Below are 12,995 nucleotides of genomic sequence, written 5' to 3'. Positions count from 1 at the left end.
AAGAAACATGTTAGGCAGTACCCTAAATAATAACCCCGCGAGTTTTTTCATGGGAAAATGTTCCGGGCCACATGTCAGCAGGAACACGTATGTCAATTCAGTACTGTGTACTCACAATATCGAGAAGTGAGTGTACTGTTCTTGATTTGATATATATGTATAATTTATGTTTCTCTGCGAATATCATTAAATCTTGACGTGATCAAAAAATCTGGAAACAAATTTAGAATCAGCACTACGTAAATACATTAAAATGTTTTCGCCAAACTGCTCAAACTTGTTATCATGTCAGCATATCACACACAAAGTGCACGTGCATGTTTTTTTTCAACGAAGTAGCAGCAAGGCAATCATCAATACTCGTAATAAAATTATCAGCGCATATGTGTCTATTAAAGAAAACAATACTCTATTTTCACAAACTTTATTACTCATTCTAACATGAATATTTCATTCCAGGTAATTTTTATTACTGTGGTTGTTGTACGAGGTGTTGTATGTTTTAAGAAGTTTACAAATACATATTTTGTAAAAAGTTACACGATCCTGCAAAAAATGCCAGGACCTTCCAAATATGGAATAATAAATGGAAACGTGCCATACCGACATGGGAGACTCTCCCTCCAGGTAAGTCATTTCAGTGTTAATGACATGAATGATATGATTTTTGTTAGTTCGTTGTCTCTAATACCGTCCACAACGAAAAAGGATAAAAAGTGGTTAAAGTTCGAACTTTTAACCAGCTTTGGAACGAAATGGCAATTCACTTTAAAACGTGACAACGAGACGGAAATTTATGACATGAGTAAAGTCTTTTTCCACAAATTTTTCCATCTTAGTGCATCCAAAAAATCGTTTATTTCGACCGAACTTCCCTCGCGCCTGAAATACATGGCCAACAACTTCCGCTCCTTTGAAAAATTATAGAAATAGATTTTGCGATGTTCGCTTTATGATAACCTCTATAAACTAAAAACCGGCGGCATAAATAACATCCCAGAGCACGGTACACAAGCACGAACAAATTAAAATACATATATTTAAAGCAGATAACCAATGGGGAAAAATCGAAAAATCGTCTCTCAACAACAATAACTTCAAGTGTTTATGGTTATACGTCGGCAGAATGCCACGTTGCATTTATACGTTCTTAATGCGATCAATAAAAAATTAGAGAGTGATTAATTGTAATGAAAAAAATCGGCCGCCTGCGAGCTTCAATCAGTCGACTATGCCAAATGTAACATATATCCGTACTATGTGCATAAAGAAAAAGGTGGATGAAACAAGAAACAAATATAATAATAACAAACACAAGGGCCCGAGGGGTCATGACTTGATTACTATTAATATTTATTTAAATAATTAACTTAAACTCAAGAGATAAAAACGCAGAACTATGTTATATCCTTCACTATTTGCCAAACAGAAGAAATTAACAGTGAAAATATCCAGAAACGCTTGTAGCTAACCACGAGAGTGCACAAATAAATATATGTATTATTTACTATACGGTATTTACTTTTTAACAAAAAATTTTGCGCTTCAAGAAACTTATTAAAAAAACATATCATAAAGCCCTTGCTGAAAATCGTTCCACGTCCTGCTGGCTTTTTAAAACGTTGTATTTACATATGCCAAAAGTTATGGCACACTGCATATATTATCAAATTCTCTCAGAATTGGAAAAATAATGAGCGATTCCCGACAAAACAGTGCAGGTGAATTTGAACACATTTGTTCAAAGTTTACTTGTCGTTTCCAATAAGCATATTGTTGTAGAAGTGAAGATGTTCATGGTTTAAGCTAAGTGAACAGATCTTTAACATTGTTTACAAATTATTCGTGCTATACTTAAACGAAACAGGAGCGAAAAATTTCAGTATGTAATTTTTTTTGATAATTATTTGTACACATAGAGCTCCGATCCAGACATTTGATTATTAAAAAATCTTAGACTTAAATGTTTTCCTCTTCGTTCTTTCAACCTTTAAAAAATTTAGAAAAATCCTTCTTTGTACACTGCAATTTAATTATTTCAATTTAAGATGATATGATTTACCATAGATGTAACATAGGTATCATTACATGTCTATGCACTTATCACAATTGGTTATAATTATCATGCATAAACTGCATATGCACGTTATTTTCACAGAAGTATTTAATAACAAACCAGTCAATACTAATACGCATGATAAATTTATTTGAGCAGATCAGTCGATTGCAGAAAACCTTGTGATCCACACTGTCATGTTCTTTGCAACATGAATACTTTAATAGAACTAATTCTTATTACTGTGCTTCTCCTATTAGTGTTATATCTTTTAACAGGTTTACAAACTTTCTATATTTTTATTAAAAATTATATGATCCTGCAAAAAATACCAGGACCTTCCAGGTATGGAATAATAAAGGGAAATATACCATATATGGGAAACTCTCCAGGTAAATCATTTTAGTATTAATTAAAAGCTCGAACCACTGTTTCAGATGTCGTGTTTAAGCAATGTAGACAAGCCGTAAAAGATTTTTATCCAATTTACAAAATATACGTGGCGCATAAAATAAGCATCCACATTGTTACCCACGAAGACAGCGAAGTAATTTTTTGTTCGAATATTTTTGCAATAAGCTGACTGGTTTTTGTTAGTTAGTTATGTCTAATCCCATCCACAACAAAAAAGGATACATCTATAAAACGGTACACAAGTGGTTAAAATTCGGACTTTTGACCAGTTCCGGAGAGAAATGGCAAACCAGAAGAAAAATTCTGACACCAGCGTTCCACTTCAACATTCTCCAAGAATTTGTTTCAGTTTTCAACGAACAAACGGAACAGCTGATAGAAGCGTTGAAAGAAGAATGTAAGAAACCTTACGTGGAATTGAATTCTTTGGTAACACAGTTCACTTTAAAAACGATATCTGGTAGTACTCATGTTCCCAAAAACAATTTTTTGAAGTAACTCCTTCCAGAGACGGCAATGGGTACTAAAGTCAATTTCCAAAGTAAAAATGACCGCAACTACGAGAAAGCACTTCATGACATGGGCAAAATATTTTTCCATAAATTTTTCCATCCGTGGTGCATCGATGAAATCGGGAACTTTCTATTTTCTCCGTTCTTTTTTGAAGAAAGAAAACTTACAAAAACGTTGCACCAGTTTACGAAAGAAGTGATTCAAGAGAAAGAAAAAACATTCACTGACGAAGAGGCGGAAGAAGAGCACAGTGTTTACAAAGGGAAAAAACGTAGAGCCATGTTAGATCTTCTGCTGTCTGCCAAAAAGAACGAAAGCATCATTGACGACGACGGTATCCACGAAGAAGTTGACACTTTTATGTTCGAAGGTCACGATACGACAGCTACGGCTCTAAGTTTCATGTTGATGCTCCTAGCTAACAACGACAACGTGCAAGTAAGACACAATTAACACTTTTAGAAAATATATACTTAGTTTGAAATTTTAGAAATGTGCGTATCAAGAAATGGTTGAAGTTCTTGAAAACCCGAATAAGCAACCAACTTACAACGAACTACAAAACTTGAGATATATGGAACGCTGTATCAAAGAGAGTCTTCGACTGTATCCCAGTGTCTATTTTATCTCGAGAACATTAGGCGAAGATCTGAGGCTCACGAGCGGATATCTACTACCTAAAGATACTGACGTTTTCATACACATTTACGACGTCCATCACAATCCTGACGTTTATCCTGATCCTGAAAGATTCGACCCCGACAGATTCCTGCCCGAAAATGCTCAAAACAGACATCCTTATGCATATTTGCCTTTTAGTGCAGGACCAAGAAATTGTATCGGACAAAAGTTCGCCATCTTGGAAATGAAAGCAACACTATGCGCCATTTTAAGCAATTTTGTACTTGAGCCAGTAGATACCCCGGAAACTATCAAGCCTATGGCAGATATTGTGCTCAGAACAAAAGAAGACATAAAAGTGAAATTCATTCCGCGTTTTTGATTAAAGAAAATATTCAAAAACTTCTTTATTCACTAGGGAGGGTCATTTTTCTGGGGTGTCAGAGTCCTTAAGTTAGTGAGATCTGTGTATTTCTACAAAATTTTTACATTCAGATTGAACCTTAGTAGGAAAATAGTCAAAAATTAATAAAAAACAAAAAATACTGCGTCACAGTCTCCCTCTCTCCTGTAAGAGATGGTATCGCCGATCTACTATTACTATTATACACAGACCTTACTAACTTACGTACTTTGCTGGGGTATTATAGTCGTGTTTATTACAAACTAGCATATTTTCAATAAAATTTTTCTCAGCTTCCTTTGCCTGGAATTGTGGCATGAAATCGCCGAACCAGCCTTGGAATTTGAACGAGTAAAATTAGAATTGCAATATTTCATTGTTTATGTTTTGTACATTGCAACAAAACTTGATTATATGAAATTAAATATTCGCCTAAAATAAACTATCGATTACTTAAGGAAATCTGTCCGACAAAGAGATAAATAACGTTCATCCTGACTTGACACAACATTTATCAATTTCTCATGCAATTAGCTCAAGTTCAGAAAACGATTATTTGTTTACACGACCTAACGACTTCTTGTTGATATGCTTTTATTACATCTCATAATTACGTCACTTATTACTTTTAATACGGAATCACAACATTACAAATCTTATTGAAAAACAGATGCGTGATAATCAGTTAAATAAGCAAAAAGCTGTAGGTGATATTCAGACTTCGGCCGTCCGATCGCCAGCGCTATTGCAGTCGTGGCCTACAACTTCGGGAATTCTTAATAACAATGACTATTTTTTTAGGTTTTCCTCAGTTATACGAGTTCTCCTAGATGTTAAAATACTTCAAAAACTAAAAATGGCTGTTCAACATCACAATTTTTATGATGTTCTTCTTCAGATAAACGCTATCCTTTTTAATATTTGTCTGATTGATTCCCCATCACTTCAGCTGTGCCTAACTCTGGTGATATTGAGAGACTATTGTTTTTTGTAGTTTCCCCGATCTTCTCTTTTTTTAAAAAACATCAATATCAAAGAAAGGAACGAACAAATTATGAGTACTTATAAGTTATAATTAGCGATGTCTGATTTTCCCCTATCTGCTACAAAAATCGAAGGCATTATTGACAGCGAAGAAGATGTAAAAGTCAAATATATTGTTTATTAATAATCTACCAGTTGTGTGATTTTGACCTTCAATCAAAATGCGTGTATAAATAATTCATTATGTAAATCGATCTTTGATTAAATATTCCGACACTTTGATCCTCTATAAGCTAGAATAAATCCCTGAAGTTTTAATTAGAAATACTATTTAAATGCACTTGTTTCCAGTTCAAGTTTTGAACTGATAAGGCACGTACTTGTTGCAATTTCATCAAGAATTTTTAAATAAATATTGTAATAGAAAAAAGGTAAAAGGCAGCTTCAAAGTGATATTTTTAAGTTAATACGCCTTTTGGATATATTAAAATATTTGATACGATACTGATAGAAGATTTTTAAAAGTGATTCCAGGGATACAATAGAACATTAACTGCTTTTTCGGTAATTTTTTATTCAATATAAAGAAAAGAAAATAAAAATCATGTCAATGTCCATATAGATTACAGGTCTACTTAATTATTCACACAGACGCACTTAAATTCTATACTCAACTCTATTTCAGAGCGGAAAATTCCACACCAATACAATACACAGCGACACAAAATACATAAAAACCGAAGAAAAAAACAATGAATAAACAATAGAACACTGAATAGTAACAGCCCGAAATTAGCACGCCATCAGGCCTCCGCCCATCGATCCAGAGATCTGAAACGTCACAAACAGAACCTTCCCGATTTACCATCGACCTTTCCCATTTGGGGCGTTCGAAAATTTCGACAAATAAATATTTAACTCCAAGTGGTGACGCCAACAAAAAGATGACGCATTCGCTACGGAATTAACCATTCCGGCACCTAATCGCATGTCGTTTGTCACGTTTCCAAAGCAATTGTGCCTAAAAATATTCCAAGTGCGATCAATGTCATGATCATCCTTGAAGTGCCAGTTACCACCCTCGATGGGCTTTTTCTGGACGGCAGATTTCGTAGTGTTTAATGCACGCTTTCCCTTTCCTACAATAAAATAATTACGTCTTTATGAATTGCTGATGCCGCCCCTGGAGACGGCAGCTGCTGAAAATCCTGCACGGGAAGGATAACAGGGAACAAACTGAATGTAAATAACGTTGTTTACCGGGAGCGCTGCTGCCTATTATCTTAGTTTTATTTACTTTCCTATAGGACTGCACGGGTTGGAGCCGTTGCTCCAATCCCTCCGTTGGGAGGGATTGCATTAAAAATAATAAGGACTTTTGTGCCCACGGATTGAGGGCTTTGAAGTTTGAGTTATTTCAGGTTCTGATGAAGTGATATTTAATTTCTATATATAGGGGTTGGTGCTAAAGATAGAGGGGTTCCAGATGTTTGGATGAAAATTCCAGAAAGGTTATTTTTGAGGTGAGGTCGTCGAAATAAAAGTGTTTGTGTAGGGACATTTGTTTGCTGCAAAAGGCGGTGTGAATATTTGTTATTCTGGAAAAAACAGGTGGTAAACTTCATAGTTTAAAAGAGTGTGGTGCGAAAATGTTTCAGATTCTTTCTGCTACTGTTGTTTACATGTACTTAAACTATAGGCAAATCTTTGTAGTTGTCCAAATTGTATAACGTCCTGATTATCGGTAATGAATTGGTTGTTAATCGACCGACTCTACTTTTACATTTTCTCGACTTTTCATGACCCTTACAGTACGAAGAAATAGGTCTCCCGTTTCCGTCTGTCTGTCTGTCTGTACGTCTGTCCGTCTTGGATTTTTTTACTTTTATAGGTCAATGACTACGTTTGTAAAGCATGTTAGATAAGAAAACGATCATAAAATATCCCAGAACCAAAGTATCCAAAGAATTGGCCCCGAAATGATAACAATAAATAATCAAAATAAAAGAGAAACGTAGAGTGAGAATACACCTTCAAATTACAATTTTGTCTTTATCGTTGTGGTGACCAGATTTCAATTAAAATTTCGCGCTGAAGAAAATAACGGCGCGACATCGCATTTGATTAATTTGAATTTGAAAAAAAAATCAATCAAGAAAATCATTAAACAAAGGCAACCATGTGAACATTTAGTTCTTTTCTGGTAGTTGGTAGCTTTCCTAGGGATTTTCTTGGTAGTTAGAAAAATGAAGGAAGCCTTTGTTTAACGACAATTAATCGAATCGATTGCGATGCCACAGTTTCCCCAACACGGGTAGCTAATTTTTCCATGCGGAAATAGCCGAATTTTCGACCGACGCCAACACGTGGTGTAAATTTGTTTTATTGTTTGTAAATTCACAGTTCATGTTAGGATTTCAATCGTTACTGGTTTTAATGCAACTTAACAGTCATTAGATTTGTTCAGATAAAGAACTTGCTATAACTCACGTAATTTTTACTTCCCGAGCGTAAGCAAAGGAAGTATTGTAATCGAGTCCGTCGGCCGACTCTCTACTTTTACATTTTCTCGATCTTTCATGACCCCTAGAAGATGAAGAAATAGGTCTCCCGTTTCCGTCTGTCTGTCCATCTGTCTGCCGTCCCGGATTTTTATTAGACAGATAATCTCCGAAAGTACTGGACCGAATGTTGCGAATTTTTGTATTTATATTAGGAATATCATGTAGTAAAACGCTAACCAAAATTTGCCTAGTCATCCCCATCAATAATGTGATGACGTCACACAAATAACATAGTCATGCACATGTAGTTTATGATTCCGAATTGAGTTTTTAGCCGAAACTTCCAAATTTTTTGAAAAAAAATTAAAATTATGAAACAACATTTTGCAATTTAATTTGGAATCTGCAAAATCGAATGCTTTGAAATCTTGCAGATGATTTATAGCTACGATAAGCATGATAAATTTTTATTCAAAATATATTTACTTGTACCCTCCAAAAAATTGATAACGTCATCTCATCTCAAAAGTTTGCCGAATAAATCCTACCTAAAATGGATAAAATATTATGAGGCTGTACTTGTGATTTATCATTCCATTCATATTTTTTTATTTGCATATACAGGGTGACTCAAAAAAATTAATGAACGCTTGAATTTAATTTATTTATTTAATTAGAAACTACTAAACTGAAAGCTTTGAAATCTTGGAGATGTTTTACAGTTATCATAGGCATGGTAAATTTGTGATCAAAATGTATTTGCTCATCCACCCTGAAAATTTGATAACGCCATCCCAACATTTTGCTGAAAAAATTATCTTACATGTACAAAGTATGATGAGTGTATACTTGTGATCTAACACAGCATTAATATTTTTTAGATTTGCTTATACGGGGTGTCTGAAAAAAATTAATGACTGAGTCAATTTATTTTATTGATTAAATCAAGAATTCCAAAACTGAATATGTACTTTGAAATCTTGATGTTGTGAAGTCATTGTAAGCATGTTAAATTTGATTACGTCATCTCAATGTTGCTGAATAAATCCTATCTAAAATGTACAAAATCTGATGACTCTGTACTTGTGATTCATCATTGCATTCATATTTTTTAGATTTGCTTATACAGGCTGACCAAAAAAAATTAATGAATCTGTCAATTTATTAAAGAAAGTGAAACCAGAAGCGAGGGAAGTTCTGTCGAAATAACTTTCGACAAATTTTTTTGTCTGCACAAGTTTTACTTCACACCAGATCTTTTTTTTGTTTTATAAATCTTTGCTAGTTTTTGTGACCACGAAAATATTTTGTTGAATAATGGCTTCCATCATATAAATTGTCTGATGTCCAGTCTTAATCTCAGATAAGAATTCTTTGCTGTTTAAAAATTTCACGAGAGTGTATGGCGAATTTAAATGTTGTTATTGCTGTTTTTGAAACTTTGACACTTGTTCAGTTGTAGTTGAATATCAGAGTTATTGATAGTGAACATTTAAAGTGGAACTGATGTAAATAACACAGAAACACGTGGCAGAAGCTGAGTGCGCGGTTCCTTGTCGAGCTGGCGGTCGCGCCATCTGCACAAAAGACGCAGGTCTAGAATAGAAGTCAGGGGCGGGCGGGATGATGTGACGCTGTCGGCTTGTCCCAATATCCGAAACCCAACCACGAGTTTGCGACCGTAACAGCCCGCTCATACAGCATGATGGAGGGGTGCTGTGTGGTAATGCTTGCTAGAATCACCGTCGTGGTGGAAGAACAGCCACAACCAGGAGCCCCAAACTCCGCTCATGCTCCAACGCCCCCTAAAATTTTACCGCGAGTGATGGCTGATTTCAACGATTTAAGACTCGCTCTGGAATTCGTTTGCTGAAAATGTCCGGAGAAAAACTGTCCAGTCAACCAGAATTAGTGGATCCTTTTAAAGAAAATTTCCTTAGAATTGTCGAAGAATTTAACTTAAGCAAACACCAGATTTACAATGCAGATGACACTGGACTTTTTTGGAAACTTCTACCAGATAAAACATATGTTACTGTTAATGGGAAGACAGCTAAAGGCCTGGAAGTTACAAAACAAAGATTGTCACTGTTGGGTTGTATAAATGCTACAGGATTGCATAAACTAATGCCGCGCGTTATTGGTAAATCGAAGAATCCACAATCGTTGAAAAACTTTAGAAATCCCATCACATACAAAAATTCTAAAAACGCATGGATGACATGTGCTATTTTCAAATCCTAGTTTTTCGAAAATTTTCTGCATGAGGTAAAAAAAAATCTGGGACAACAAAAACTACCCTTGAAAGCTGTGCTCGTGTTGGATAACTTGTACATCTCATCCTCTCGCAGAAAAATCAAAAACACATGATGGAATGATTTTCCTAATTTATCTACCTCCAAATGTAACACCATTAATCCAACCAATCTTGGCAATAAAGGATGGCATCCTACATTTAACAGCTGCTTGGGAAAAATTGAGCTCCACAGTCATCGCTCAAGAAGAATTCAGTGACGAAGACGATGTTCCTTTGAGTGTTTTTAGAGATAATCTAAGAGATGTTGAATTCCAAATTCTAGTAATTATAGTAGTAGTACCTTATTACATGAAGTAGTACCGGGGCGATTTTACTTAAAGCATGGATATAGATGACCTTTTTATTTTTATAGTGTGAATACACTGCTGCCGACATAGACAACTGGAACACTGACCATATTTTGCAGAAAAATGAGCAGGATCAAGATGAAAAAAGCCACAATGAAGTAGATGGGGTAGAAAATAGTAGTAAAGAAGAAGAATCCGAAGAAGAAGCTGAAGAAGAAGAAGAAGAAGAAGAAGGAGAAGAAAAAGAAGAAGGAGAAGAAGAAGAAGAAATAGTACCACATTCGGAAGCCATAAAAAAAAGCTTTCGATAAAGTGCGCTCAACAAAATAAAATAGAGATCAACCATATGTTAAGTCTGCAATCCATCCACGTAAAGACTGTTTCAGCTATTTTAAATAGCGGTACTTTTCCAATCTTGGGGTCCACCAATTGCATCTGAACGCATTCCGCCACAAAAAAAAAAACTAACACAATGCAGGGTTCCATTTTGTCAGACTATCACAGCCAATGCCAAATTTTTGAATTTTTGAATTTTTCGCGGGCTTTAATTTTTTTTCACAGCATGTCAATTTAAGGCGGGATGATTGGGTTATCACATCGTCCCTCAACTCTAGCAACCTGGGCAATAGTAAACTCCCCGAACGTTTGCCGAATCGATGGCAGAAACACCAACCTAATTGAAAAGAGGGTTTCGACGTTTCCGTCACTTTCGTAGGATCTTCACAAAATGAAAGACAAGAAGAACGAGAAGTTCAGAAGAAGGTAAATTTCTTTGGTTCTGAGTTTCTCATTTATTTTGTTCTTCGTTTTCTGAAGATGTCCGACGACAGCGGACGAAACGTGGAAACTTTTTTCAAATTTAACACGGTCTAAACGCAGAAAAGGTATTCTTGTTATTTACTCTGGCCGTGGAAATCTTCGACTCCACTAAAGGTTCAAAAGATGTACACAAATGCATGTAGTACTTCTTTCAGAGAGAACCAATACACCATTAATATCGGCCCTAGATAAAATATTCGGCAAAATTGCCTGGCAAAAGTATCAGTTAAGAATTAAGATAAATAAATGAAACGAAAATAAGGAAATGGCAAACAGATAAACATCAACATACACCTCGAAGGACAATTAGAACTAGTGGAAAGCTATATTCAGGACAGAAAAATGACAACAAGAAAAGGTGACATGAGGGATGAAGAAGAATCAGTCTTTTCTGGGCAGCTTTTTGGAAGTGGAACCACATGTTTAGTTCTGAAATACCAAATACTACGAAGAAGAATATGGTCAGTGTTCACATGTGGAATTGAAATGCGAAATAAACAAACACAAAAATTATGCAAGGCACAAAGAACTCACGAAAGTGTAATGCTGGGAATCAAATTAACTTAAGTGGAAACAGGTTGGCCACGTCGCTCCATAACAATGACGGACAATGAATACAGCTACTACACGTCGCAGGTTTAATTATTAATTAGATGTATTAATATTTCTACAAAGACAAATTAATAACATTTAAGTTATATTATTATAAGTAGCACGACAGTAACGTTTTAAGCATCTTGTTTTCTTATTGTTGCAAAGTTTCCATCTTAGAAATCAAAAATCCACAGAATCTTTGAAAATTCGCTTTCTTATTAAAAATTTGAAATCCGTTACAAAAATATATAAAAAGAAAAAAACATCAAGATGACCTTCTGATTGCTGCATCAACTCACAATCAAAAAAATGTGCATAAATACGGAAATGGATGGCTATCACATGCTATTAATATCGCGATAGCGCAATGCGCTCCTGTCACATATACAGTAAACATTAATAAATCCGCTACTTAAAATCATAATTAGCTCACTCATGCTACAATATTGACAATTTAATTGAGTTCCCAAAATAAACTTAATAAAACACAACTTATTATCGCCAAATTATCATCGTTTATGAAGAAAAAAAAAAAAACAAATTGTCACAATGAAACAAACCCGACTAGAAAACAATAGCTTCCATTCTTTACACAAGCTTCAACATCAACAATAAATAATGAATAAATAAATTCCAGCTGCATTATTAATGAATTCGCTGCAACAAAGCCCGAGCGACACAAACGTATCACCCCGAACGAGGTCAAATTCCCGTCTTAACGCATTCAACAAAATTCGCCAAATCTAGGTCACCAGAAAGGATACAAAATACGCACACTTGAAAAATCAATTGTTGTCCCTTTAAACCCTCCTCCCCTGCGTCCTTAAATATTATGACACCGAAAAAACAAATTACCCACTTTGGTAAACTAAGTGGATAACTAAACTCCCAACGTAAATAATGAAGCAGACAAAAAGCCTCTTTATCGCACACTAATAAGTAAATATCTCCGGTAAAAAACCGCTAAAAACCTCCCCGCGAAGGCAATTGTTGTAATTATTAATTACTCACCACTTAAGTAGCTATGTTCTGATATTACCAGCATTCTGCCCGCTTAGAGGGAACTTTTTAGCCGCATTTTCCTCTTTTTGGGGCGGAAACGCACGTTTGTGACCACTCAAGAACAACACTTTGTCACCAGAAACTCCAGCAGGACCATAACGGTCACAGTCTAGTGTTTACTAGCAGGATGAGTCCTTGGTGTCTCGCACTTGGGAAATTTCGGAATGCACTGAAACAACGTTCTGAAATCCTGCTGGCGCATGGTCGGTGGCTGCCCCGGCAGGATAACGCACGCAGGGGTGGATTGGGGAGGAAATAGCCCGGGTGGGAAAGAAAGCGTCTAGTGTGGAGTCGTTACATTGTGAACGGGGATTGCGATGAGTGGAGTGCATTTGATGCACGCTTGTTTTGGTTTCGCTGAGTTTTTGTGAACTCTAAATTGATGTACGTTTTCACTTTTAGATTTAGAATATGTGGGGTG

General features: G+C 35.5%; 2 protein-coding genes across 3 annotated transcripts in view; one reads left to right on the top strand and one right to left on the bottom strand.

The window, feature by feature from the left end:
* The window catches only part of Syt14 (Synaptotagmin 14), a 116,007-nt gene extending 103,277 nt beyond the window's left edge, over window positions 1–12,730 (bottom strand). For both annotated transcript variants that reach the window (XM_064049491.1, XM_064049492.1), the window contains exon 1: window positions 12,524–12,730. In XM_064049491.1, the coding sequence (XP_063905561.1) occupies window positions 12,524–12,557 (34 nt within the window). In that variant the 5' untranslated portion in view covers window positions 12,558–12,730. The remainder of the gene's footprint in view (window positions 1–12,523) is intronic.
* LOC135124433 (cytochrome P450 4C1-like) lies at window positions 2,103–4,449 on the top strand. The gene is made up of 5 exons (XM_064049486.1): window positions 2,103–2,448; window positions 2,494–2,603; window positions 2,654–2,930; window positions 2,979–3,421; window positions 3,474–4,449. The coding sequence occupies exons 1-5, from the start codon at window positions 2,268–2,270 to the stop codon at window positions 3,984–3,986; spliced, it is 1,524 nt and encodes a 507-aa protein (XP_063905556.1). The 5' UTR covers window positions 2,103–2,267; the 3' UTR covers window positions 3,987–4,449.
* Window positions 12,731–12,995: the final 265 nt, after the last annotated feature.

The sequence above is a fragment of the Zophobas morio genome, unplaced genomic scaffold (genome assembly GCF_036711695.1).
Source record: "Zophobas morio isolate AGI-343-1 ecotype UQ-CSIRO unplaced genomic scaffold, CSIRO_AGI_Zmor_V1 ptg000007l, whole genome shotgun sequence".
Taxonomy (NCBI): Eukaryota; Metazoa; Arthropoda; class Insecta; order Coleoptera; family Tenebrionidae; genus Zophobas; species Zophobas morio.
The sequence above is the reverse complement of the archived record's forward strand: the minus strand, read 5'-3'. Positions and strand labels throughout refer to the sequence as shown.